This window comes from Haliotis cracherodii, unplaced genomic scaffold, assembly GCF_022045235.1.
Source record: "Haliotis cracherodii isolate W230 unplaced genomic scaffold, xgHalCrac1.p SCAF_34, whole genome shotgun sequence".
NCBI classification, from domain to species: domain Eukaryota; kingdom Metazoa; phylum Mollusca; class Gastropoda; order Lepetellida; family Haliotidae; genus Haliotis; species Haliotis cracherodii.
Genome location: NW_027266291.1, coordinates 1,233,395 through 1,261,335, shown reverse-complemented (window position 1 = coordinate 1,261,335; position 27,941 = coordinate 1,233,395). Strand labels below are relative to the sequence as shown.

The window sequence follows — 27,941 nt, the reverse complement described above, 5'->3', positions numbered from 1 at the left end:
AGTTGTTCAAGCAAAGAGGCGTGACCGCACTAAAGAAGTTGTTAAAACAAAGGTCAATGGTGTGCAATGGCGTCAAGGAAGCTGTTCAAAACGTCCTCCGACATTAGAGTAGGGCGGGAGACTGTCAAACACGAACTGATCCGCAGGGTCTTTCAGCGTCTGTAAAACAAAGCATTTATATCATTACACTTCTTCATGACAAACATTATGCAGCTTGGGACACGAGCTGTTTCCTTATCATACACGCGTAGGTGAAAGCTAGAGTAAATCCAGCTGACGACAGTTCATATTCAGGATCGTTCAGAGCATTAAACAATAATTGGCAAAGACGATTGCCCATTTTACTTCCTTCAGATGACCAACTATCATATATTGTGAGTATTATATATCCGTATTTGATATAGCCGTGTTTGGGACCATCCGTAAAAGGATCAGAATAATTCCTTGCTTTACTCTTCTTTACGTTGACCACGTGAAATGTTTGTTGAATGTTAGTTGTTAGAATATATTTTCGCAGTTCATCTTCGTAATCTATTTATCATTCGATCTTGATTAAAACAGTATTTTATTATTACTATTTCACTTTCAAACTTCGTTAACATCATTATTCAGTTGTGACCTCACGATGAGGACTATGACAACTGCTGATCACATCAACTTTGATATATAAGGTTCTCATATATGTGCCTAATATTCGCCAAACATGCAAGAGCGAACTTCTTATGCATACAGTACCAGATCTTCCACTTCCATTTTGCCAGAGTTTTCCAGGGGACGTTCAAAATCACCTGGAAATGAAATGTTTCGTGAGGCATAAACATTGCATGGCCCTTCTGATCACAAGTATCTATACTGAACAACAAAAGTTCCTGTGACACTGAATAAGATTTAATGCAAAGTTATGTTTTTTACCAAATCTGAAACAATTTCTGTTTGCAACAGATAAAAGACTCCTGTAAGTGTTCAAATGGTTTAATTTGACATACTGACTTTAGGAAATGCGTGATTTCATAAAAAAACATGAACGTGCCAAAATGTCAATTTACAAATCAATAGCGTGTGTGTCCACCTCTGGTTGCGATGCAAGCAACACATCTTCGTCTCATGGAATGGACCAAGCGCCCTGTGGGATATCTGTCCATATCTGCTGGAGCATGTTTCGAAATTCCTGGAGTGTCTGTGGCACACGTGGTTGACGTCGAAGGCGCCGACCCACTTCATTCCAAATGTGCTCGATTGGTGAGAAATCAGGGGAGCGAGCCGGCCAGGGTATGACATTCACATTGTTTTGTTGAAGAGAATCCTGAACAAGTCGATCAATATGAGGTCGGGAGTTGTCATGTTGAAAGGTAATGCCTGGTCCGTGACGACACAAAAACGGTAGAACAACAGGGCTGATGATCTCGTCGCGGTAGCGCTGTCCATTGAGATTTCTCTCTATCACTATCAAACGGGTCCTCTGTTTTGCTGTAATCCAACCCCATACCATAACGCTGCCACCCCCGAACCGATCTTCTTCCATGCCACAATGATTGACGTAACGTTAACCTCGACGTCGATACACTCGAATCAGTCCATCGCTGTGGCTGAGGTGAAAACGAGACTCGTCAAGGAATAGAACTTGTCCACACTGCATGGCCGTCAAGCGTAGACGCTGTCTGCACCACCGTAGACGTGCTTGACGGTGGTTTCCTGCCAAAATGGGACGTCTTGCAGGTCTCCTGGCGACAATCCCTGCACATCTGAGACGACGACGTACGGTTTGTGAAGATATTCGTCGAAGGCTGGAATCGATTTCGTAGGTGTGTTGTTCGAATCCAGTTGTCTTGTCGATTAATGGTTACGCGTTGCCTGCCACTCCGAGGATGGTCTCTGCCTGCATCTGTCTGTTGCCAACGTTGCCATAAACATCAAATGGTGTTCCTGTGGACGTTAAATAGTCTTGCAACATCACGTTGACTCGATCCTGCTTCAAGCATACCAATGGCTCGCAGACGCTCATTTTCGGACAGGCGTGGCAATTCGTAATGTTGAATAATTGCGTAATTTTGTTGTTTTACTGAGTGGTTGTTGTCAGCACGATGCTAAACAATGCATATGGAATCCCGTTAACGCACATGTTTTTATACCTATTCTTGGGTAGTGAAATGCATGGGGCTTGCATAAAAGTAAACTTTTGCATGGAATGCATACTTTTCTGTAGCAGTTGCGTTTTTGTGACTTGATTCCATACATGTACTACAATATTGAGTTTTGTCGTTGAGCATATATGGATATACCCTCACAAGCAAAAGAAATTTAGAATTTGGAATCGAACCCGAAATAACGTTTCCTAATCATGCGAAGTCAGTCTGAGAACTGCAAAAGACAATGGTGCAACTGAAATGAATCCCGTGTAAAATGAATTTAATATTGGAAATGCACGAGCATCATGATCATAGGAAGCATGTTAGTATAAAACAACATTCGTCAACGCATAGAGTCCAGAAATCAACTGTGATCCGGCATACGGTGGTCAGACCTGTGACATGCAAATCACGTGGGGCACACCAAAGAAAAATCGTTATTTGCGTATTCTTCCTGTAATGAACCATATGTTTTATTGTCACCAGCATCAACTGCCCTGCACATCTTGTCAACTGTTGGCTTTACTGTATTCGGGCCTATAAACCCTTCACGTTCACACGCCAGCATCGACGTCGACGGCACGCACTGCACACCAATGACAGAACAGCCAGCGGAGAGTCCTATGTTCTGATGAGAATACGTTCAGAGCAGATGTAGAGTATGTGTGTAGCGTCGTCGTTAAGGACGCACCGGTCCTTGGTGTGTTTAAATAACAGTTTGGAGGCGAAAGCATAATGATTTGGGCAGGAATTTGTGGTTAAGTAAAGACGGAGTCTTTTTTTGTCATGTCTGATATACAGCTCTTTCAGGTCTGATATAAAGGAAAGAGTCATATATTGAGGTGACTGTGGTTAGCGTTGTTTTTACCTTGTCCTTTGTTGGGCAGAGAAGATGAGAGGGGCAATGGCTTTGTCCTGAAAAGCAGATATTAAGCATCAGTCACATTAAGAACAAAACATGACACTTGTGTGAGTTTACTGCGAAAGATATATTCATAACAGTGTCGATCCAACTTTCTCTTCCGCAACAGGTTTTTTTTATAAACGAGAAATCGACCCAAACCACATATTTTATTATCATTTATATTATGATCATGAATATGATGAATATGAATATGATGATGATGATTATTATTATTACATATTATAACCCGAATATGTTATCTGACATATGAATTACAGCTGTGTGTGATGGCAGCATCAATGTGATGCAGAACCTGCTGCCCACACAACATCATTTGAAGGTAATGGTGATGTTATCCATCTGATGGTTAAGGATACCTGTGAAAACACTTACGCCATCATACTCCTGGCATTAAGGAAGACCGCAACACCCATGGCTGTTCCCATCAGTCCACATAGAGCTGCTAGCGCTATCACCTCTGTGTTCAACCCCGGCTCACAGGTAGGAGCTGTTGGCAAAGTAGACAAGAACACCTCAGGTATACAATAAGAAGTGGACACGTAAATACTCTTCATTGTTCATACTTCTATTACTACAACGTACTACTACTACTACAACGTACTACTACTACTACCACTACCACTGATGATTATTTATCATTATAATAATGTTAATGATAACCTAAAGAATTGAACTCAAATACCGGGTATAAAGAAAAGGATAAAAAAAGCAAGAGCAGTTTCTTTAACCTGGTGTTTTTGTTGTGGTGGTGGAGGTTGCTGTGGTGGCAGCGGTCGTGGATCCGCAGTAGTCGAACTTGACGTAGACGGTTGCCGTGTCATTCAGGTTACTGTTGCTGCTGGATATGGCTTCCACGACCACGAACTGTCGTAGATCAGTAATTGGTAAAATTTCGGGCGCCTTCAGTAACGAAACATCGCCCGTCGATCCGTTCACAGCAAACAAAGTACTACTGTCTGACAGAGAGAAGATACTAGCCCCAACAGTTTTGTCTGCGTCTCCAACCGTCACCTTAGCAACAACGTCGTTGACAACATTCGAACAACTAGCAGTTCCCGAGAACAGATGTTCTGTGAACGTTGGGCCGTTGTCGTCAACATCAGTCACTGTGACGCGGATTGTGCCGGTAACCTCTCTGCTTGACGAACCCCCATCTTTCGCCCGAACCTTCACGTTGTAATATGCTGACCCTCCCGTGTCGAGGTCTGCGTCGAGATGTACTGCAGTCGTGAGCGTTCCGTGATCCTTGTCCATTTTGAAGAGTCCGGAGGCCATTGTTGACTCAGCTGAACAAATAAAAGTAAACAATCTGGAAGGAAGTGGTAATGTAAACCTGTATAAGGCACTAGTCCAGCAATGACCTGCACCATCAGCCAAGAAAAAAAAGGGCATTGTGCAATCAGCATTCATTCACTTATTCGACCCGTGAAGATCCGGGGTAGAATAGGTCTTCAGCTTACCGGCTAAGGCGACTATGCTTGTCGTAAAAGGCGACTAACGGGATCGGGTGCTCAGGCTCGCTGACTTGGTTGATACATTTCATCGATCCCAATTGTGTTGATCGATGCTCATGATATCAATCACTTGATTGTCTGGTACAGACTCGATTATTTACAGACCACCGGAATAGTGCTGAGTTCGGCTTTAAGCAGCAAACCAACCAACCAATCATACACTTATTCATTAATAACGTTAGTGTCTTTTTACGTGCACTTGGTTTAATTATTTCATATTAAAACATTTTCGACTACATGGAAACATGAGTCCACAATACCGGAAGTGATGGAGATGATGTCGTAGGTGACATCGCCATCGACTCCTCCGTCCTGATCTGTTGCGCTGAATGTCTCAATAAGTGTCCCTGGTGCATCCGTTTCACTGATGCTCACTCCGGTAAACATCTCGCTACTGTCAGGAACGGGTGTATCCCAGATTGGTTCGAACTCATTTTCACCAACAACCTTAAATAGTGAGAATGTAGTCACTTCATTTGGAAGTTTTGTCACACATTGTACCCATACTCAGCAATCACAATGATCATGCTATTTCCATAAGAGTAAACTACAAACATATCGGCGCTAACGTAGGAGATATCATTTCCGCGATGTATAGTGTGCACCGACCTGGATCTGTACAACCGTCACCCCTGTCTTGGCCGTCGCGGAATCCGCAGAATCCACGCAGAGGACAGTGATACTGTAGGACGCAGTGGCCTCGTAGTCCATGAGGCTACCATTAGCATAAAAGTCAGACCCGGTTAACGAGAAAATACCATCAGGGTTGTCGGCAGCAGTAATTGAGAGAGAAACTTCCCCATTGATGCCCGAGTCGTCATCAGTACAAGGCAGCTGGAGTAGTTTTGCTGACAAATTTAAAAAAAACCCGTTGTTTTACCATTAAAGGCCAGTGAAACATGCATACATCAATATTGTTTTTATCTGTTCACCAGAAATACTACGAGACATTTGAATAAAACCCATATGATTTATCCTGTGTTTATTGAGTTAGCCTGTATAATCACAATTGGCGCTGTTTTCAGTTGCCTGGGCAGAGTATACAGCCTGAGAAAACATCGGGGTCAGGTCGTTGATGTCAGTAATGTCGAGTCTGAAGGTGGCTGTGTCAGTGAGGCCAGCAGAGTCGGTAACTGTGAGGAGCAGGTCGTCCAAATAAGCCACTCCCCCGTCACGGTCAATGTTGCTGAGTACGTACAGGTGGCCGGTCGTCTCGTTGATCTCCAGGACGCTACTGTGGGAGCCTGGCAGGAACAAGAAGTTGAGCACGTACACTCTGCATATCTACAACAACATACTGAGGGGCAAACGCATGTGTTTAATGAATGATCACTGCATGACAATACCGCCAGCAATGCTTCTGTTTTACATGTGACGAATCATGAGTGAGGAATTCATGGACAGCAAGTAAATGGTCGCAATCAGGACTTTATTACATTTTTCACACGACGGCCTGAAGGCAATATAGTATTTATCTGACAATTTCGTGGTTTCCATGAGCATATATGATTTGTTACCATATGTTTGCAATGATTTTACGTGTACATAACCTATTAAAATCAGCCATGGTAAAAAACCCAGCCCAAGTCCTTATTTTAGGAGAAGGCTTCATGAAAACCTCTGCTTCTACTTCTATTGCACACTGCGACACTTCTACGACAATACTACTACATAACTGCTGCTGCTACTACTACTACTACTTTACTTTAAATAGTACTACTAAACTACTACTACTACTACATTACGAGTAGAATACTACTACTACTACGAGTAGAATACTACTACTACTATTACGACTACTACGACTACTATTACGACTACTACGACTACTACTACTACTGACCGCCTCCGTGGTCTAGTGGTAGAGCGTCCGCCCGGAGAGCGGAAGGTCCGGAGGTCGATCCCCAGCCGCGTCATACAAAAGACGTTAAAAGATGGTACTTGTTGTTACCCTGTCTGGCGCTCGGCATTAAGGGGCTAAAACAAGGACTGGTCGGCTCGGAGTCAGTATACAGTGTCTGAGTTGGGTATTCATGTTAAACTGCGGCATTGTATCTCAGTGTGCTAGCACTATAAATCGGCATCAGCTCGGTCTAGTACAAGCAGCCACACACACACACACACACACGCACGCACGCGCGCACGCACGCGCGCGTTCATGCACGTCGCTATATAAGTGTAATAATCCTGGACGCGACGTTAAACCTTATTTCACCTCACCTTACAACTACTACTACTACTACTACTACTACTACTTCAACTGTCCATCGATTCCCGACCGCGTCATACCAAACGACGTTTAAAACATTGTACTTGTTCCCAGGCCTGGCGCCTAAAACAAGCACTGATCAGCTCAGCATCACTGTTACGGAGCGGGGTATCTATGTGAAACTGCGGCGTGGTTTTCTCAATGCGCTGGAACTATTAAACTGGCTTGTGCAAGCACATACACACACACGTGCATGCATTATAAGTGCAGTAATCTTTAAAGCCCATTTCAGCACTACCACACAACTACCACAAGTATTGAACTGTGACGGTCTGGTTTTGCAACCTGAGAGGCTGTATGTGAAGGTATCGGTTGTGTCTGGGTCAGTGACACTGAAGACATCCCCGATGATGACCCCTGGGGGAAGCTCTTCTGCCACCGTTACCCCGACGTACACAGACAGTACCGGGGGTTCGTCACTGACATCCGTCACTTCAATGGTCACGAAGTGATCTGTGGTGTGCACGCCATCAGATGCCCTGTCAGTGGAAGAATATGTGTGTATGTACCACACGTAAAAATACTGTTTAATATATGGCCGACATTCTTAGGAAAGATATCTATATTATGCACAATCTCTAAGGATATTTATAAAATGCACAAGCTTGAAAAATATTAACCCGTATTTAAATAATGATGACTCCCTGAATAGAATCCGACATTTGATGAACAAGGGGGTTAAATGTGGTATTTCTCACAATTTTCACGTCGATTATCTGTACCTTTTTTCTCCCAATACCGATTGTCATATCTCAGCCACGTTTGGATGAAATCGTTCGACCATGGAGTATATGTGTGTTGCCTAGTTATATCTCTGCCACGTTTGGATGAGATCGTTCGACCATGGAGTATATGTGTGTTGCCTAGTTATATCTCAGCCACGTTTGGATGAAATCGTTCGACCATGGAGTATATGTGTGTTGCCTAGTCATATCTCAGCCACGTTTGGATGAGATCGTTCGACCATGGAGTATATGTGTGTTGCCTAGTTAAAGCTATGGCGAACAACTCACTGGACACTTCTCTCTCAAAAATAACAAGTTGGGAGCGCATGTTCGAATCTCCAGAAATGACGCCATGACAGAACAATGTTTTATCGTGAAATAAACCATGCTTCGTTCTTCATTGTTTTTTGCAATTCATTGCGTATCTATCTAATATAAATATTTAGGTGTATATGTCACAAACCGAATATTTTTGTCAATTCATAAAAAGCTTAGTTTCAGACATATTTGGCATACTTCAATAAATTAACGCTCTAGACCATCTGTCTTACATTTCCTTTTTTATTTAGGTGTATATTTTGTTATGAATAATATATTTGATATTGTCATATATGGCAAAAGTTTGGGAAAATATTTTTTTGGATACGATAGGGACATAACACTTCTACGTGCCTTCATGAATTGTTTGGGTGTAACGGCAAACACACCTTGTGTCATGCTTTCTGCGGAATGTGTGAGATTCTCAATGTACATGGCTAAAATGATTAAACATGCCATCTTTTGGACTACCTGAGAAATGCTATAATAAGATGTTGTTTTATTATAACAACAGAAAACTCTTATTGTGCAACAGATTTAAAACAAATAAGTGTTGTTAAGGATTGGTTATGGTTATGTTTGGTGTGTGAACAATATGTGGAATCACACTCTTTATTTATTAGATATTTTACACAAAGACTCGGTGATGTTTTGAAAACACTGTTTCTATTGTGTTTATGTGAAGTCATTTCGAATTTCATTGTCAAAGTTTCGATGCTCGTCTCATGATCTATTTATTGAATCTGGTAGATATATATAGGTATCCAAACGAGAAGAAAAAGTCTGTCTGCTTGTCTACCAAAATAAAATAGAAGACGAGTATAATTTTGTTCTCGAATTTCTAATCTATGTAATGCCAAATAGATACCTGTACTTTGATAAATAACATTTTGTACATCCAAATACCCTTAATTATAAGCCTTTGTTAAACAATGCAGGTGCATTAAATTTACGTAATTGTTAAAGTTTATGTATTATGCAATAATGCACAGACGAACCTCATTTTTTAGTGATTAGCCTCATAATCAAACGAATGTGGTATGTACTACAGTCCTTTTGCCTCACATGTACAGACATTGATTAATACACATACACGTCGGAGGGTATGAATTCTAAGTATACTTATCAGTAACTGGTTTTACATTTATACATAATAATTTACAGAATTATCAAGAACCCTATCACATGGTTACAAATTTAAAAAACGATTTCTGGAAAATAGCGGCGTTATGACCCAATTCGCATTTGTCACTGACCAATAACGACTTACCTAACTTGTACAGAATAACTCTTTTCCGTCTCATAATCAAGTTTATCACTGGTCAGAATGTTCGTCCCATCGCCCTCAAACAGGCTTGACCATGTACCGACAACAGTCAATGTCGGAGTGTCACCGTCGACGTCGTCTAACGTCAGGGTTAGGACGTTGTAACCAGGTGTGACGTCCTCAGGAACAGTCGCTTTAAACTCAGTGTCAGAGAAGTTTGGGGCGTTGTCATTGACCGCGTTGACTGTCACCTTCAGTGTTCCTTGGACTTCCAGTGGCGTGGTGTTACCGTCCACAGCCTTCACAGCAATGTCGTAGTATATCACGCCTCCTGTCGTGGAGTCAGCGTCCAGCAGTGTAGCAATGATGAGGTCTCCAGTCCCAGGGTCTAGCCAGAATTTGTCCAATACCGAAGCACCGGTATCTGGAAAATGTAACCGTAAGTTGTCTGTGGAATCGGAGTCGAAGGAGAGATTGCAACATGTTACGTATATTCATTTTGTGTTATTCTATAACTGCAATTGTAATTCCAGAATCCACGAGATGTGTGCAAAGACGTATTTGTACCTGAAGTAACCGAGACAAGCTCAAAGCTGACTTGCCCATCCAGCCCTTGGTCGTCGTCTTCAGCCACCAAAGTCGTCACGGTCGTTCCTACGACTGCGTCCTCAGATACCACCACCCCTAGAAGGCTACCCGTACCGTCCAGGGACGCACTGCCCCACGCGGGGGTATGCTCGTTCTTTCCCGTCACCTTGTGATAGAAATACCATACATATATATAGTATAGGACAAAATGTTGTGTTATCCACACCTCCCATCAGAAGATGCATCGATATGAAAGTTGGCCGAGTTAGCATCAACGTCGCTCGAGAACGTAGACGTAAGTGGTATACAGGAAAGACCAACATTAGTCTTTTGATGAATAGTACAGGTGAATAACCTATCAACTGATTAAAATTGTTTCGGTCACAATTCCTTTGATTTAACCAATGTGACACGCACATACACTATGTATAAACATATGTTGATCAAAGGTGTATCGACAATGGTTACATAGCACTCGTTCGAGCACTGTACTGTCCGGCTCCCTGGATTCATCGTGGACTAAGTATATTCTCTGTGTAAATTCATTTGCTATACAGTAGTATTATGAGCAGGTGACTATAAGACAAGTTGAAGCAGCCCTTCTGTGGTGCTACTCAGGAGAATGTCACAGAGTAAAGACGACAGTAGCGCCGCTACATGACACTACCGTCATCACCTGACCGTAAAAGCCAATGAGTCAGAACAACATAGAAGGCGCAAACCAGAATGGATGTGTGCATTGCCCAACATCCCGGACGAAGATATCGAGGATGTCGTTATATCTAGGCGTACTAGAACAGAGCGTAGTTCAGACTTACTTTGAAAAGTTGACAGATTGTCAGCTACTTGGGAGGAAAGCATTTAGCGAAAAGAAACTTTGTTGTCACTAACGAAGATTAAACGTAAATCGGAGCCAATTATTCAAAGCGAGCAAGAGACTCGATAGTGCACATGCCTATCATGATAGGATATATGTCAGGAGAAATATGACATCAAGAGGACATGGGCGTATTCATGTTGTGCAGCGACTCCCTTATCTTGCCAATTTCAATATGGAAAGATTTTCCTCGTACCATGTGTCGTATACTAAATATGATATAGTATGCATAATCGGTAACATAATGATTCTAAGTGATACAGCACTCTACACAAAACTGTATGACAAGAGAGATGACTTTAACTTTCCCCATATGTCGAGCATTATTCCAGTAGCTCCAGCGTTTGGTGTCTACATTTCTCAACCTTTTAGATACAATCTGGCATGCTCTTTCTACGAAGATTTCAAAGAGCGTCACACGACAAGTTTGATCAAATTTACAACACCTAAGGCCCCAGTAACGCAGAATGTTAATGGTTGACATGTAGAGGACATTTCCAAATTTGACGCACCGGAGACAAAAATCGTGTCCCATGTCCTATTATGACTTGTACGATATGTTCCGTATTTTTTTCAGGTGATCTATTGGCTTGTATTTTTATGTGTTTGTGACAAGGATGAGCTCACCTTTTTGCGAACACCTGGGATTATCACTGTGATAGGGATTCAGAAACCTATGCTCATGAAATATGTATGGGCAAATTTTTCGATACTGACTATTCTCTGGCGTTGACGTTGTGAACAATAAAAGAAAACAAACTTTTCTCCAAGGTCGAACATAACATATTTAGAACTAAAAGATTTGATTAAGTCATTATTGTAAATGCTGTGTTTTTCAGTGCTGTTGTTTATTTATTTATTCATTTATTGGTGTAACTATATTGTTTGGAAATGTAGACCAAAAGACACCTATCAGTCATAGTCCTTTTTGTTTATACTACTGACTTCAGCGGTTGAGATGTTTACCCTTTTTGTGTACATAACAGCCTTCTCTACTCCAGTGTAACTCCAACCCGATCTACCCGATCTACTCAACTGTATAAACACTGCCTCATATGCCAGTGTATATGCTTGTCAACCTTACTCTGCACATCTCTTTCTTGATAACGTTGTTTAAACCTACAATTAAACGTCGCTCCTAATTTTGATTTTGATAAAGAAGTTGTTCATCCATATATCTTATCCTTGCTTATTCAGATACGTGCTACTTCTATGTATCAAGAAATTGTTCAGACATTTTTATTTTCAAATGATCGTAACTCTCCGTAAACATTCATGAAAATGTTGTTGTTTTTGAAAATGCATTTCCTTTAGAAATAAAAAAATCTATATCTAAGAAGTACCAGTATATCTAAATTCTTTTTTCAAGTCTGTCATCTATTAGCTAAGGTGTTATTAATGAAAATAAATGAAGAACATGCTCGGCCCGCCTCACCTTGACAATCACTAAAATGTGGCCTGTGTTGGCTGGCGTGGCTGTTGGTTCGTCAGTAACGGCAACTGAGAGGTAGTATTTGTACCCCGTTGCCCCAAGACTCTCGTAGTCGATGCTGTCGGCAGCACCCCATAACTCCAACCCGTCATAGCGGAACACCCCGTCTGGATCACCCCCCGCTACTGTCAAAGTTACTGTGCTCGTCTCCACGTCAATGCAGCTGATGGCGTCCATTAGTTTTGCGTCGGCTGATGTAAAAAACTCACATATAGAGAGCTGCTCTTGTAAATTAAACTTATGAGCACTTGTCTCCAGTTACCTGGGATATTTGTTCAGAAAAGAAAAGATGAAAACATGCATGAACACGTTTTGAACGATAGATATATGACCCCATAACGCATTTGCTTATAATTTTTCAACAATTCAAACACGTTAAGCCTGTGCGTCCATATGTGCCGTGGTGATTATTTCAGGTCAATAATGACGTGGCATATACATTGTATCTACATATTTGCATCCAACGGAAGACAGTTTATCGCTTTCTCAAGGACATAAATATTGATTCATTTGGTTTCACTTTGTTTTGCTCAGCGTAACATTAATGGAGCAAAGATGTACTATTGACTGTGCATGTAGCTCCTGGTGGTCCTGCCATACCTCCCGATGCTTCCTCCAACTCCAGCTCATACACCTCCTTGTCACACGATGGGGTGTGGTCGTTCACGTCGATTACCGTTATGGCCAGAGTTTCCGTAACGGCGTTGCCTGCAGCATCTGTCGCCGTCAGATCAATACTCAAGTTCGAAATGCCAGCCTCGAGGTCAACACGCTTCCCAACTATAAGATCTCCACTGGCACTTATGGTAAAGTAGCTGGCATCTGTACCTGTGAAAGACCGACAGCGCGAGTTATTATGAAACTAATGTCATGGCACCTGAATATGTAGTCAACATTTCACAATGTCAAAAAGACAACCACATATAAAAACCGTTGCTGTCAGCATTGACATTTAATGTTGTTCTGCATACATACTGGGAACTAAACACTAACACCTTATATGATGTCACCACAAGGAGACTAATATATGTTAAAGTTCAGTTTCAACAGCCTGGCAATTTTAGCGTGAGGAAGTTCACAGAGCAAAAATGCATTTTGGGACAATTTAAGAACATTGTCAAATTAACGACGTCAAAGTTTAAATATTTGTTGAATTCCACAAGAAACTAAACAAATACATATCTACGTTTTGAACACAACTGACTGAACAATAAGACTGCTAAGCTTTCAGTAGGACCGAAGCGCAATGGTCAAATCAAGGTCATAATTCTAAAATTCGCAAACACCGGAAAATATATGTTGAACCCTGGTTGAGTAATTATAATGGTCATAAACATATATGTATAATTAGGCATCTGTTCGATCCTCTTGAACATATTCAGGTGTCATGGTTGGGAACAATCATGTGAAGTTTATTGGTCCAGTGGTTTCCCAGGAGAACTCTAAGCTGAACAAACGTGTGATATACCTACGAGATAAATATCCTGCGACGCACAACGTTACCTGTAGCGTAGAAGGCGCTTAATTTCGAACCGAAAGCGTATCCCAGCCCTAATGTGAAAATACAGCATGTTTATTAATAATCCATCATGGAAGGATAAAATGCTAATGTTCGAGGCTGCATGGGTTATGTCTAATGTTTTAGAGAAGGCTGTTGCTTTGAATTTAGGAATCACCAATACACGTTTAAGTTCTCAAATGCAAAGTCAGCAATACTATGATGGCTAACGACTATGTGACATCAAAATTCAGGATGTAAAGCTCGCCATCGTCCCTCAACATTGCATTACACAGTCTACTGTATATCCGAATTGAACTGCCGTGTACATTTGAAAAGTGAAAAATATTCGATAGAAGTACCGTCCAGTAAATATTAGCTTCCACTGTGAAAAGGCTCTCAATAAGCAGTTTCTGTCAGAGGCTGTTATTTTGATTTGAAACCTCCATTTGACCAATAGGAATAGATTTTCATTTTTTTATTCGAAAGTGATATAACTGAAACGTTTCTAAGTGTTACGTATAATTCGTTTTTCGAATCCAGACAGCGGCAACGGCAACAGCCAGATCAGGGACAACTGCACCTACCACCGTGAGAATACACAACTGTATCGCCGACTTCAGGATCAGAGGCAGTGTACAAGCCATACAACACTGTTCCCACTGCCGTTTCCTCCACCATGCTCGGGCTGCTTATCTTGGTAATGGTTGGGGACTCGTCATTGACATCGCTAACCTTGATCGTCACAGAAATATCGCTGCTCCAGGTACCGTCACTTGCGCTGAAATATCCACACCAAATGTTTTGTTCATTTATTAGGCCGGTACTCTATAATCGCGATCTGCACAAATATATTGTGATACAATAACATTGTATTTGATTTTATGTAATTGCAATACCTTATGTCCAGATAGTAGCATGTCTGAGTTTCAAAGTCTAGAGTAGCAAGAACGACGATGTTGTTGCCATTAATGCCAAACACAGTATCGTCTCCGCCACTTGCTGACAATGTAACGCTATCACCGTCGGCGTCTGTGACCGTCAGTTCAAAAACGATGTCGTTCACACTGGCGTCTTCACTGACAAACACTTCGAAGTCAGTGTTATTGAAAACAGGCGCATTGTCGTTGACGCCACCAAGTTGTATTTTTTGTGTAGCTTGGATTTCTTGGGGCGTGGCACCATTATCCACCGCTTTGACCACCACGCTGTAGTAGGCCACGCCGCCTGTGTCGGTGTCGGCGTCGAGAGATCCTGACAGAATCAGAATCCCGCTCATGCCATCGATCTTGAACAGATTGGGCTCACTAGCTCCAGCAGCTGGAAACAGACGTGTACAAGGGTGAGTGAGTGAAAGTTAGTTTACACTGCTGTCATCAATACCACAGTGACATCACCGAGCGTGGAATCAAGAGGCAAGGGACCAGGCCGCGATCATGGTTTTATAGTATACAATATTTGATTCTTCAGTATATATATATATATATATATATATATATATATATATATATATATATATATATATTACTAAGAATTGCAACTTCATGTTTTTTCTTCTTTAAGTTTATGCTGTACACCCACTGAAGCTCGTCTAACAGCATTTGATTTACCTGATGTAACTGAGACGATCTCATAATGCACGTCACCGTCGACGCCGTGGTCGTCGTCTGAAGCTACGAAGGTGAGGAGAGTTGACCCTGGTTCGGTATTCTCAGACACTGTCTCATCTGGAAAGTGTGCCGATCCATCCGGTAGTGGTGATGTGAAAATGGGGGCAAATTCATTCTTACCTGTTATCTAAAAGATCAAAATCAGTTGATGCAAATATATGAAAGAACTCCTTTACCGTACATACTCTACAGTTGATGAGATCTCTAGGATCAAACGTCAATATCAGCCTGACTAACTTATCACTGCATTCATCGAACAGCTCCCTTTCATCTCCAAGATCTGATCTCAGGCGATAGTCCTGTTTGTGCACCAAGTGACAAGCTCCAGCTCAACATCTCCTCTCACAACCTCAAGTTTGTTGGTTCTCGATGCCGCTGTTCACTATGCAACTCTCTTCAACTCAGCCTCAAATCAGCTCTTGCTCAGGACACGTTACAACTGACTATTCATTCAAGTATTTCTCTCCTTTTTTTGTACCTATATATTGTGTGTTTTATATCACCTGTATACACCCCGAGCATGCTACTTCGAGGTGTGGAGGTATGTCGCCATATTATTATTATTATTATTATTATTATTATTATTATTAAATCTCTCGTGTATAGGAATGTTGGAGAGAAAAGGAGAGAAAAGAGCGATGTCAGGCCGGGACTTACTCTTGATTCGCGTATCAACATAAATCTGCAAGATACACAGGTACAACATCAGACATCGTCATACAAAAAAACACTCACCTCCTTGTGAAATTATTAGTAATCTTGGCTAATGCAATAGCCTTTTTATCAACATCCTAAAGACTTCTCAGTAAAGTTCAGTCTAATCACAATACAGCAGCCCGGTATCCCGGACTAGCTAACATTCACATATTGCACAAACTGTGAAACAGCTGCACTGGATGCTGCTTCAGACTAGCATAGAGTATAACATCTCTCGCACTTGCCAGCGCTATACGAATACAACACCTGAGTATATCTCTAAACTCTAGGAGATATATACTCCTTAAAGATCTCTCCATTCTGACGAGCAAAAAAACCCCATCTGTTTGAAATCCATGCAACCGGACTAAGATAATTTGGTCAGAGATCTTTCCTGTTTTAGACTGTGAGGATATGGAACCACCTGTTTCAAGAACTGTCACCCACCCTTCCATCTTTCAAGAGTGGACTTACAAGACACATGTCAGGAAATACTACGAGCTAACAGGAATTGTGTTCTTTACATCATGCATCAGTTTTATCAACTCTGGAGCGCTATGAACATTGACTTGAATGTAATTTGACGCAATACAAATGCCCTTACGTAATAGTATTAATAATAATACATTCCACGGTTTTTTAACGAGCCAAGGATGTGGGACATAATCTTAATGTCAGTGTTAATTTTGTTGATGGTTCTGTACTGCTGAACCAAGCGAAGTGCCCTATCAAATCGGCCCAGACACAGTTTTTCAAAGAGAGGTTATCTGAACGACCACTGCATCGAGTTTATGTGCAGTGTGTTGAGAAGATCAGCAACACTGCAGACTCCTTCTCTTGGATGAAGTCGTCTGGCCTGAAAACAGAAACAGAATGCTTTCTGTTTGCTGCTCAGGACCAGTCACTTCCAACTCGAAACCGTCAATGTGTGATTTTGCATCAAAATGTGAATATGAAATGTAGATCATGGAATGAATTTAATGAGAATGTCCAACACATTGTCAGTGGATGCCCATTTTATTACCGTCTTCGCCATGCTTGTGGTTTTGACACAGCGGTCCATCCATGGTACGACACGGAATATGTAGAGGGCGTCATGGAAAATGATAAATACAAAATTCTTTAGAATAGGCCCATTTAAAGCCTCAGACGTATCCAGTATCCAGCAACAGCGGTCGTTTGGTTTGACCGCAGTATGCTCTACGTCTTACAAAAGATGAACATGTGGCTATGAAACTACTCAAGGAATCCTCATGCATGTGTTCAGAGACAGCCATAAATCCCTAGGGCACCAACGCCCGCCAACTTTGTGGCTGCTGTGGTTTGAACGTTTGGGCTCACCCTGCATCATGAGGGATGGCTGACATCATCATGCAATATTTCTTCCTAGAAAATAATATTCAATTATTCAACTAGTTTGAAGAAAATCTTTCACCGATCGATATTAAGTGTGGAGGCACCTTCGTGGTTGTCTCTAATAAAACAACGATGTTAACATGGTTACATTAGATCATGAGGGAGGTACTTTGAACAGCGTCACGACGTCAACGCAACTCAAAAAGCGTACTTTATATCGTCTTAGGATACTGAATATACCCTGCAAGGATTAAATTACATTATCGGTCATTCCATACACTGGTGTGAAAATCACCTCTCAGTTCTGACTTCATTTCTCCTGAAACGGACCCTCTCTCTGGAAATAATGGATCATGGACAAGACCTACGTTATCAAACATACTCACTTGTACTATAACGATAAAAACCCCTCTGTTGCGTTGCCCATCGTCAGGTGTGTCCATGGCCTCCACAACCAAAGTGAACTTGTAGCCCGCTGTGTCCAGACTCTCGTAGTCAACCTGGTCAGGCGAACCCCACAGTTCTTGACCGTCATACCAAAACACATTGGCATCATTCCCAGACGTAATGTTCAAAACTATGTCGGAGTTGTTGCCAAAGTCTTTGTCGGTGCAGGCCAGCGTGTTATTAATCATTTTGGCACCTACATCAGAAGAATGCATTCTCCTTTTATTTGTGAAGCTTTAAATATTCATATATCATATAGTCTTGCGCTATGTAACCCAAGCACATATATTATTTATTCACGGTAATAACTTAACGGCTTAAGATAAGGAACTGATGTGCGCATTAAAGTTTTTTCTTCAGGGCTGAAAGCCGAAAGATCGACCATTCATTCTTTGTTCCATACACAGCTTGTGGAGATTTCCAATCTCCTATAAGGTAACCTCAACAACACGAGTCACGAGACAGTCTTTATTCAAGACCGCACTCCCAAATAAGAGCAAGACTCTGCAGGTACTTTATGCAAGCTCTTGTCCCTTAGTAATTTGATGGTAGGACATCTGGAAATATCTGTTTTGAGTTGGACATTAGTAAATATATCTCTGATGTACCTCACGGACTCAAATGCTGCTGTGCTGAGCTTACTTACTTTCAGTTCCTGCCTCTTCTAATTCCATGGTAAACACAGACTGACCACAGGCGGGTGTGTTGTCATTAATGTCCTGTACCCTGATAGTCACGTCAGCACTAGCCGAGTTACCCGCACTGTCCTCCACGGCCACGGTCACCATAAGGTCAACATTGGTTAACGTCTCCCTGTCAATTCTTGACGCTATGACTAGGTATCCGTCACTATGGGTGGTGAAGAGATCAGCGTGTGTGTCTGAAAATAATGTCAATGTAGAATGAGAGTTACAGTAGAGATTACTGACGGTTTAGGAGATGGCTCAAGGGATTGTAGCAGTGTTAGGAGAGGGTTTCATTATACACAGAAGAAACTGTTTCAATACATATTGCTGAAGGTGTAGGAAAGGGTTTCATTAAATACAACTTAAGGTGCAGGAAAGGATTTCAATACTCACTAAATACTACTGACGGTGTATGACAGGGTGTCACTAAATATTAATGACGGTGCATGACAGGGTGTCACTAAATATTACTGACGGTGCATGACAGGGTGTCACTAAATACTACTGACGGTGTATGACAGGGTGTCACTAAATATTAATGACGGTGCATGACAGGGTGTCACTAAATATTACTGCCGGTGCATGACAGGGTGTCACTAAATACTACTGACAGTGTATGACAGGGTGTCACTTAATACTACTGACGGTGTATGACAGGATTTCACTAAATATTACTGACGGTGCATGACAGAGTGTCACTAAATACTACTGACGGTGCATGACAGGGATTCACTAAATACTACTGACAGTGTATGACAGGGGGTCTCTAAATACTACTGACGGTGCATGACAGGGTGTCACTAAATACTACTGACGGTGTAGGACAGAGTGTCACTAAATACTACTGACGGTGCATGACAGGTTGTCACTAAATACCACTGACAGGGTGTCACTAAATACTAATGACGGTGTAAGACAGGGTGCTACTAGAAACTACTGTAAAAGATGGTTATATACATACTACTGAGGGTGTAGGAGAAGTTGTCAGGACCATCGGGGTCGGACACTGTGTACAGACCGTAGATTACAGTTCCCACAGGGTACTCTTCAAACATAGTGTTGTCAGCGCTGATATGTATGGCCGGTGCCTCATCATTGGTATTTGTCACCTTCACTGTGAGGGCAGAGGTCGTGTTGTGCACGCTGTCACTTGCACTGCGCGTTAGAGATGTCACAAATACAGTATTATTGTACACAATCTTGTGCATCAACAAATGGTATGTATTATCAAATAAATAATAGAATAGCGGGATCTAATTTCGTCGACCAAAACGTGTAAAAAGAGAACAATTTTTTTGCATTGTGTGAAATCGTTGTTAAAGAAGTCTCCTGATATGTCTTTGCCACAACCACCATAGTCATCTCCGTTACCAAGAATTAACAGTGTACCAGTCTTAGACTACGGCCTGTTTTGTCTCAGTTATCAAGAATACACAGTATGTCAATCTTAGACTCCGGCCTGTTTTGTCTCAGTTACCAAGAATACACAGTATGTCAATCTTAGACTCCCGCCTGTTTTGTCTCAGTTATCAAGAATACACAGTATGTCAATCATAGACCCCGCCTGTTTTGTCTCATTTATCAAGAATACACAGTATGTCAATCTTAGACTCCGCCTGTTTTGTCTCAGATTTCAAGAATACACAGTATGTCAATCTTAGACTCCCGCCTGTTTTGTCCCAGTTATCAAGAATACACTGTATGCCAGTCTTATACTCCCGCCTGTTTTGTCTCAGTTATCAAGAATACACAGTATATCAATCTTAGACTCCCGCCTGTTTACTCTTAGTTATCAAGAATACACAGTATGTCAATCTTAGACTCCCGCCTGTTTAGTCTCCGGTATCAAGAATACACAGTATGCCAGTCTTAGACTCCCGCCTGTTTTGTCTCAGGTATCAAGAATACACAGTATGCCAGTCTTAGACTCCCGCCTGTTTTGTCTCAGTTATCAAGAATACACAGTATGCCAGTCTTAGACTCCCGCCTGTTTTGTCTCAGTTATCAAGAATACACAGTATGTCAATCTTAGACTCCGTCCTGTTTTGTCTCAGGTATCAAGAATACACAGTATGTCAATCTTAGATTCCCGCCCGTTTTGTCTCAGTTATCAAGAATACACAGTATGCCAGTCTTAAACTCCGCCTGTTTTGTCTCAGGTATCAAGAATACACAGTATGTCAGTCTTAGACTCCCGATGTCGGTCGACCACGGCCTACACTGTCATCTCAACTACTCACGTTATGCCAATGTTGTAGCAAGTGTCAGTTTCGTAATCGATGTTCTGCTTGATCGAGATGGTTGTGCCCGAAAGATCAAAAAAAGAGAGAGAGGCCCCGGTCAAAGTCAAACTAACTGGGTCACCATCCACATCAGTGACAGCAACATTCAGAACAGCAGCTTCAACAGTAGCAGGCTCATCCACTGCAGTCATGTACATGGGGGTATCAAAAATCGGTGCGTTATCATTAGCAGCGTCCACCTTGACCTTCTGCGTTGCTGTGACTTCCTGTGGTGTCGGCCCACCATCCACAGCCTTGACAACGATTTCGTAGCTACTGACGCCTGTGTCGATATCCAGTGTTGAGGCCACCCGAAGTTCCCCAGTCTCGGGTACGATATGGAACGTCCCAGGAGCACTTGCGGAGGTGTCTTTAACACGAATTATTTACGTTAACTTTGTGCTATGATATACCTGTTCCAAAGCTTACAAACCATGAGGGGGCAAATATTTACCAGTCGCGTCCCCATATAGCGCAAGGATATTAGTTCCAACCCCAGATTTGGGCTGATTAAGCTCGTTGGTTTCACCAAAGTGTTAAACGTTTCTTCCAAGTTAAGTTCAAATGCCAAGAATTAGCTGAAAACTGTACAAAGCGGCGTAAAATCCAGACTTATTCACGCACTAACTACCATGATCTTATATATACTATGCAAAAAGGTAGGGGATATTATGTATTGAGGTGAAAGTGACGGAAAATACACCAGTGTGAGAAAAGTGATTTGTGTGGCAAGAATAATTTCGAACAACTATCAAACTACCAAACACAACACTGTAGGAGACATGCAGCACATGACCTCGGACAGCACGTGCAAGGGGTGGCATGACAGGTTTACCATTGTCAGACTCGGTTGTGAACAGACGAATATTTCTTTCTTGGAACCAATCAACAAACACACTTTAATCATGAAGGAAGCAACAGCAATGATAATGCGCCGTTTGCAACGTGCTGAACGTTTACGTGCCATAAACATGTTGCAGGTGGGCACACGTCTGAATATTCTTGCCCAAACGCTGCATGTTTCTCAATCTGTCATCAGCAGATTGTGGGCCCGATAACCTCGATGATCAACGCTACTCTGGACGCTCAAGGGCAACAACTCCAACCCAGGACAGATTAATCAAAACGATGGCATTATAATCGGTTGCAAAATCAGCTGTAAAAAATATATTTGCATGCACGACGTCCACGTGTCACCAAAAGACCAACTGCACGTCACTTGAATCTGAGGCGTGGTGTAGGGAACGTCAGCACTGGGAAAATCGAAGTTGGGCTAATGTCATGTTTTCTGACGAATCGATGTTCACTCTCGACTTCCATGACCGAAGGAATCTAGTTTGGAGACGTCCTACTGAGCGTATTATGGAAATTATAGCATGATCGTTTTAGATGGTAGGTCCATAATGGTATAGGGTGGTATCTCAATAACTGGACGAACTGCGCTATATATTGTCCAGGGCAGAGTCATAGGTAAATACTATCGAGACAACACCATTGCACCACTCATGGGGATATTTGCACAATTTGCACAAGATGATAATGCACATGCTCATCGTGCCAAGATTGTGACCCAATTCATCTAACAGCAAAACATCCAAGTCATGCAAAGGCCAGCACCCAGGCCCGACCCTTCACCAAATTGAACACGTCTGGGACGTCATTGGCAGACGTATGCGTCCAAATCCATCAACCTCTAACTGATGACAGGAACAACATGAGTCAGGGTGAGATTCGTCGATTCGTCAACGATGGCCAACAGAGGTTGTTTTACCCAATATTAGTGCAAATTTCGAATTCCCGACCTCTTTAACGACTTAGTGCGCCACAATCTCATCACATCAACCATTAGCACCAATTAGATATACCAAATAGATCCAAAGATGTGCCTTGAAGATTCCCACTACCCCCTACGTTTAGCTTATATGTATTCAGATATTGAACATGTTCTGTGATCACCATCAATTCTACGTTCTATAAGATTGGACAGACAATTACACTTTTCAAAGAAAAAGACTTACATACATCGTGTGCATATGTATCGCAGCTGTTTTGTTGATATTATGATATGACAGTATGGGACTCACATTTTTCTGTTTATATACGCGACTTACCTGACGTGATGGAGACGATTTCATATTTGACAACACCATCAATCCCATCGTCAGCATCTGTGGCGGCGTATGTGACAAGACTTGTACCTGGAACGGCATCTTCACTTACAGTCACGTCAGGGAATTTGCCGTCCGTGGGAGAAGGAGACGTCCACGTCGGCGCATGTTCATTCTTGCCGGTTACCTTGTCAAAGAGATTAATACAATTGCGAACAACGGATACACCTGGGTCCCTGTGTGTATAATAGTGTGTCTTTGCGTATTTCCGTACAAACACATTTTCTTTTTCAATTTTATGTTTTTAGATTGCTTTAAAGAACACGTTCAGGGTATCATGCATGGCTAAAATCTTCCACACTTAAACTGCATGTGTTCACTACAGAAAGGGTTATTTTTACCTCAGCAACGATGGTTATACGTCCGGTGTTAGCTGGGCCTTCAGACGGTACGTCGTAGACATCAACGCTGAGATAGTAGGTGTAATTAGTATTGCGAAGGGCTTCGTAGTCTATCATACTTGTGTCCGCAAAGATTTGGAATTGTGTACTTGAGAACACCCCAGCGCTGTTTCCATCGGATATATTTGCGTTCACTTGAGCGTTGTCTCCGCTGTCGGCGTCGCTGCATGCCATATCTAGGACCTTCACATCTAGAAGGAACATCGTGAACAACTGATACAATGATCTGTACATGTATTATCTAAAGCTGATATAGAAATATATATAGGCAGTTGTCGTGAGTATGAATTCAACGAAAGCTTTTCTCCAGACCATTTTAAATCAAAACCCAACCCCGCCCCTAAGTGCTGTACCTATTCAATATCCAGAAGCCTATTGTAATGGCGCTATAACATTAAGGCTATGGAAACCTGATGAGCTGCAGTTTATATCAGTAAGCAGAAATATATAGTTATACGTCGTGCGTAAAACCTACTGCCTGTTCCCGCCTCTTCCACGTGTACGAAATAGACATCAACATCACATGATGGGATGTTGTCGTTAATGTCGGTTACTGTAATGTTCAAGTCGCTGCTTGTCGTCTGTCCTCCGGGATCAGTAACATTAAGGGTGAAGGTCAAGGTGCTGGCTCCGAGACTCTCTCTATCCACACGAGATTTTACTTGTAGTACACCGTCAGAGTTGACCTTGAAAAACGCTTCGTCTGTACCTGAAACAGTTAACAGTGACAATGATACCATTGTGACAGTGACGATAGACAGACTTTGCGTGACGATCACCCACCTGAAACTGTGTAAGTAAATGTTTGACTGTCTGGGTCCTCCAAAACGAAGAAGCCTCCCAGCTTGTAGTCGACTGGCTGTTCCTCGAGCATAGTAAGATCACTGTTGATAGTGAGCGTTGGAACTGTGTCATCAACGTCAATTATTTCCATGTTAAAGGATGCGTTGGTTATTTCGGATCCGTCAAACACACTGCAAGGTGATAGAGAATTAAAGATTCACGAGTAGACTTCATGAAATGAACCTTGAATGTATACTATATATATGCCAAACCGAACATGGCTATAACGTTTTCGAAGGACGAGTGCTACCGTTCAGTAACTTTTTATCTAATCTGTTATAAAGCGCTAGAGCATAACACTGATACTAAACTAATGATATAACATTCTTTATCGCTACGTATGTGCCTGTACGTATACGTATGCCCACAGCGCTGTTATGAGAACATCATACATTGTGACAGCAGTTTTGAAATAGGGATATCATTCGGTTTCATTTGAATATGGATAGACACCGTCCTTTGATAGGTGTGGTGGCAAGGAGTTACAGCAGGAGTAGGGGAGAATAATCGACAGCCAAATCTTAAGAGCGCCACGATTGTACCGAACATCAGAACTGAAACTCGTTGTCTTTGGTGGATGTTATTGAGTTATTAGTTCACAAAATAGATTGGAGCTGTGCCATGCATATAACAATATGTTGTAAACAGAACTTGGAACTCGATCCTGATCGCAACCAGTGAAAGGCTTGGATGACTGGTGCCATGTGAGAGAGCTGTGGGGTGTGAGAGACAAAACATGTTGCAGTATTCTGTATGTATTGGAGTTTTGAAAAAAGCTTCTTCCGATGCGCCAGACACAGTACTAATGGATATTTCTCTGGGGATATATAACCTTTGGCAATGGCACTCGTGATGACATTAAACATGTTACTGAGTGCGTATAAGTGTTTCATCTAAACAGATCAATGGTATATGCACTTACGCTAATACTACGGAATAGTAGTTCTGGGCTTCATAATCGAAGGTAGCGTTAGTTCTAAGCGTGTCATCAGTGTAGTCAATAGTGTACTTGTTTGAATCTGAGCTCAGTTCTGCCCATAGTAGAGTGTCGTTTTCAAGGTCGGTTCCTGTAAATGCTAAGACGCTGGAACCGATGGCGGAGTCCTCGCTTAAACTAGTCACTGTAAGACCGTCAGGGTTAGGATTGCTGATCTCAGGTGGATTGTCTAAAACAAAAGATATGTAGGTTTATGACGTTCTATTTTCAAGAAGCTTTTGCAAAGGAATATTTTAATCAATCAATAGAAACTTTTAATGTTCATTATGTAAGTGTGTGGAATGTGTTTAACCTCGCTTTGAAAACTGTATGATTACATGTACGTCATGGCTTACGCTATGAGGGGAGAGTCTGAGTCTGAGTATTGAAACTTTCGAAAACGGGTATGGTGTTATGTGACTGTTTAAAATGATTTTGAGATTTTAAAGTTTGAAATATGTAAAGCATATTTGTAAAAGGATAAGGCTGATTCTGCTATTAAACGTGCATTGTAATACAACGCTCATATACATTTCGATTCAAAGCTGACAGAAATATCATCAGGTGTTAAAATATTCAGTCCAACATGACCCTTCCTCTACGTATATAAAACATATCAACTTGCATTCATTTGATATTTCGATTGGAAAAGAACATGTTCGAATCAAATATCGTCAACAATGATCAATAACATAGATAAAAGTGCTTTTTTCAGATATGGACAAGGAATGCTCAATGTCAAACACTTAAAGCCCTTTAATGTAAGGAACTTACCATATTCAAAAACGTTATCGTTCATTTTCGAAGCACTCAGTGAGCTGTCATACATGTGTCAATTCAGAAAACAGTAATGTTTGGTAAGTGTATTTCATAAATCAAGTCAAGCAATTGGAAAAAAATAATTCATCTAAATATATAATTATTGCAATATTAACGTAACCAAGCCAATTACCGCAAAGGTCCAAATGAGTTCATGGGTCCGAATTCCATTTTTCAACGTCTTTCATACAACCAATCAGACCGTATTTCACAGTGGATATTATTCCACTACTTATCCGTTCATGCATTTGAGTGGATAGTTAAGCACAAGCGCAATGTTTACCTATATAAAACTGCCAGTTGACGTACACGTTGTCCACATTGACAGATATCTTTGCGTACCGCAGATTGAACACGCCGTCGTTGTTGAGGTTATAGTTCATGTACATGAAAGCGTTTTCCCCGATGATGTTGTCATGGCCGACCTGGAAGCCGCCCTGATTGTCCCACTGCGCCCAGAACACCTTGTAGGCGTTACAGTCCAGGTGGGAGGCGACTTCATAGCCGCCAGGAGAGCAACCATTGCTGTCGCAGTGCGTGTTTGCAAACATGATGGAGTAGTTGTTGTCGTCGTCGCCGAGACGCAGATATACGTAGCTTCCCGAGTCAACATATTGATAGAATACAAGATCTGCTCCTTTGCAGCCAAGGACGGCAAATATCAAGGAGGTCTTTCCGATGATAGTTACATCGAGATTGGTCAGTTCATACCAAGCACTACTGTCGACTGTGACACCTGACCAACGATCTTTCGGATGAAACAAATGGTAAATATGGTTATGAATCATCGTGTAATGGATAGTGTGATCTATATGAACATACCCGATACATACGCAAATGAGGTAAACTGGCAGGAATTACTTTTAATAAGATAAATAGGTATACTATCTAAATAAACTATTGCCTAAAGGAAAATATATGTTTAGATTTGTGTTTCCATATATATCAGTTGACACTAAGATACATGGGGCGGTTCGCTACATCATTGTGTTCATACGCAATTTCTAAGGTAACTTCAGTTAGTGAAATTAATGCATAAATACCGAATATTTTAAACATTGCGTGAGAGGGTATTACCATCGTATGTAAAGAGTCTCGCATTGTACGATTTGTGTTCCCAAAATATTATATTTATGATCCGACAAGAGGGTGAATTATCACTTACATATATTCAGACATGTTAACCAATTTGTGAGAGTTAAGGTATTGGTGGAACTTACAGCTGTTGGTGTTCTGGAAGCAGATCAGCGCAAGTATGAGCAGGACTATATGTCTAACCGCCATACTGTCTCCATCAATGCATCGACCTAAACGATATACACAAAGGTTGGATATAGGTGGATTAGAGGTGGATATATTTACGAGTTAACCAATAATTGAATCTGACGATAATCTAAGATTTACGAATATTACGTACTGACAGAACGTTGATGCCAAAACAATATACAACTGTAACAGATCTAGGTACTAACTGAAATTATTGCAATGACATCATAGCCAATATACTCGTAAAATAATGGACAAATTAGTTTTGGGATGGGGGTGGCACAGTTATTCGCCGAGCAAATATGCGACCCTTAATCGTGCAATACGTATGCTACGACCGTGATATCATTGCAATATATATACGTACCGCTATTGAAATAGCATTGCGATTGTTTGAATGATATTTTTTCTCTACATTTCCTTGCATTATTCAACATGATATGTCTGCTTACTTTGGGAAGTTGGGCGGTACCCCGGATTCTTGTCTGGTGTAAATGTTGGAAACGTTTTCTGAATGGATAAACGCATATCTCCAAGAAGGTGTATTTTTTATCAAAGCAAATGGACATTTGTATTATAAACAATATATTTTCCTTTTCCTCTCTATCGATTTTATTGTCAGTGCAGCGCGACATCAACGTCTGATGCTGACATCTTGACTTGACTGTACATCAATGTCGATCGATTTTTACATGCCTCTTCATGTACAAACTCACTGTTCAAATTCAAATA

At 41.5% G+C, this 27,941-nt stretch overlaps 1 protein-coding gene across 1 annotated transcript; it reads right to left on the bottom strand.

Moving 5' to 3' along the window:
* Positions 1–72: 72 nt before the first annotated feature.
* Positions 73–27,227, bottom strand: LOC139477659 (protocadherin Fat 4-like). The gene is made up of 27 exons (XM_071260036.1): positions 27,164–27,227; positions 26,227–26,691; positions 25,071–25,314; positions 24,089–24,279; positions 23,781–24,014; positions 23,246–23,496; positions 22,848–23,031; positions 20,695–21,106; positions 19,416–19,609; positions 18,415–18,648; positions 17,708–17,964; positions 15,210–15,396; positions 14,499–14,919; positions 14,187–14,380; positions 12,702–12,929; positions 12,045–12,292; positions 9,712–9,898; positions 9,148–9,568; positions 7,120–7,313; positions 5,573–5,809; positions 5,175–5,413; positions 4,826–5,012; positions 3,780–4,337; positions 3,424–3,538; positions 2,995–3,041; positions 736–788; positions 73–159 (listed from the first exon to the last, which is right to left on the bottom strand). The coding sequence occupies exons 1-27, from the start codon at positions 27,225–27,227 to the stop codon at positions 73–75; spliced, it is 6,333 nt and encodes a 2,110-aa protein (XP_071116137.1).
* Positions 27,228–27,941: the final 714 nt, after the last annotated feature.

Excerpts from the sequence above, each read along its gene's own strand:
- LOC139477659 (XM_071260036.1), bottom strand. The coding sequence starts at position 27,227 with ATGGCGGTTAGACATATAGTCCTGCTCATACTTGCGCTGATCTGCTTC. Across the intron at positions 18,649-19,415 it reads CTTCTCCTACACCCTCAGTA|ACACACACGCTGATCTCTTC; the intron begins GTATGTATATAA and ends CATTATTTTCAG. Across the intron at positions 7,314-9,147 it reads AGTTATTCTGTACAAGTTAG|GGCATCTGATGGCGTGCACA; the intron begins GTAAGTCGTTAT and ends TTCCACTGACAG.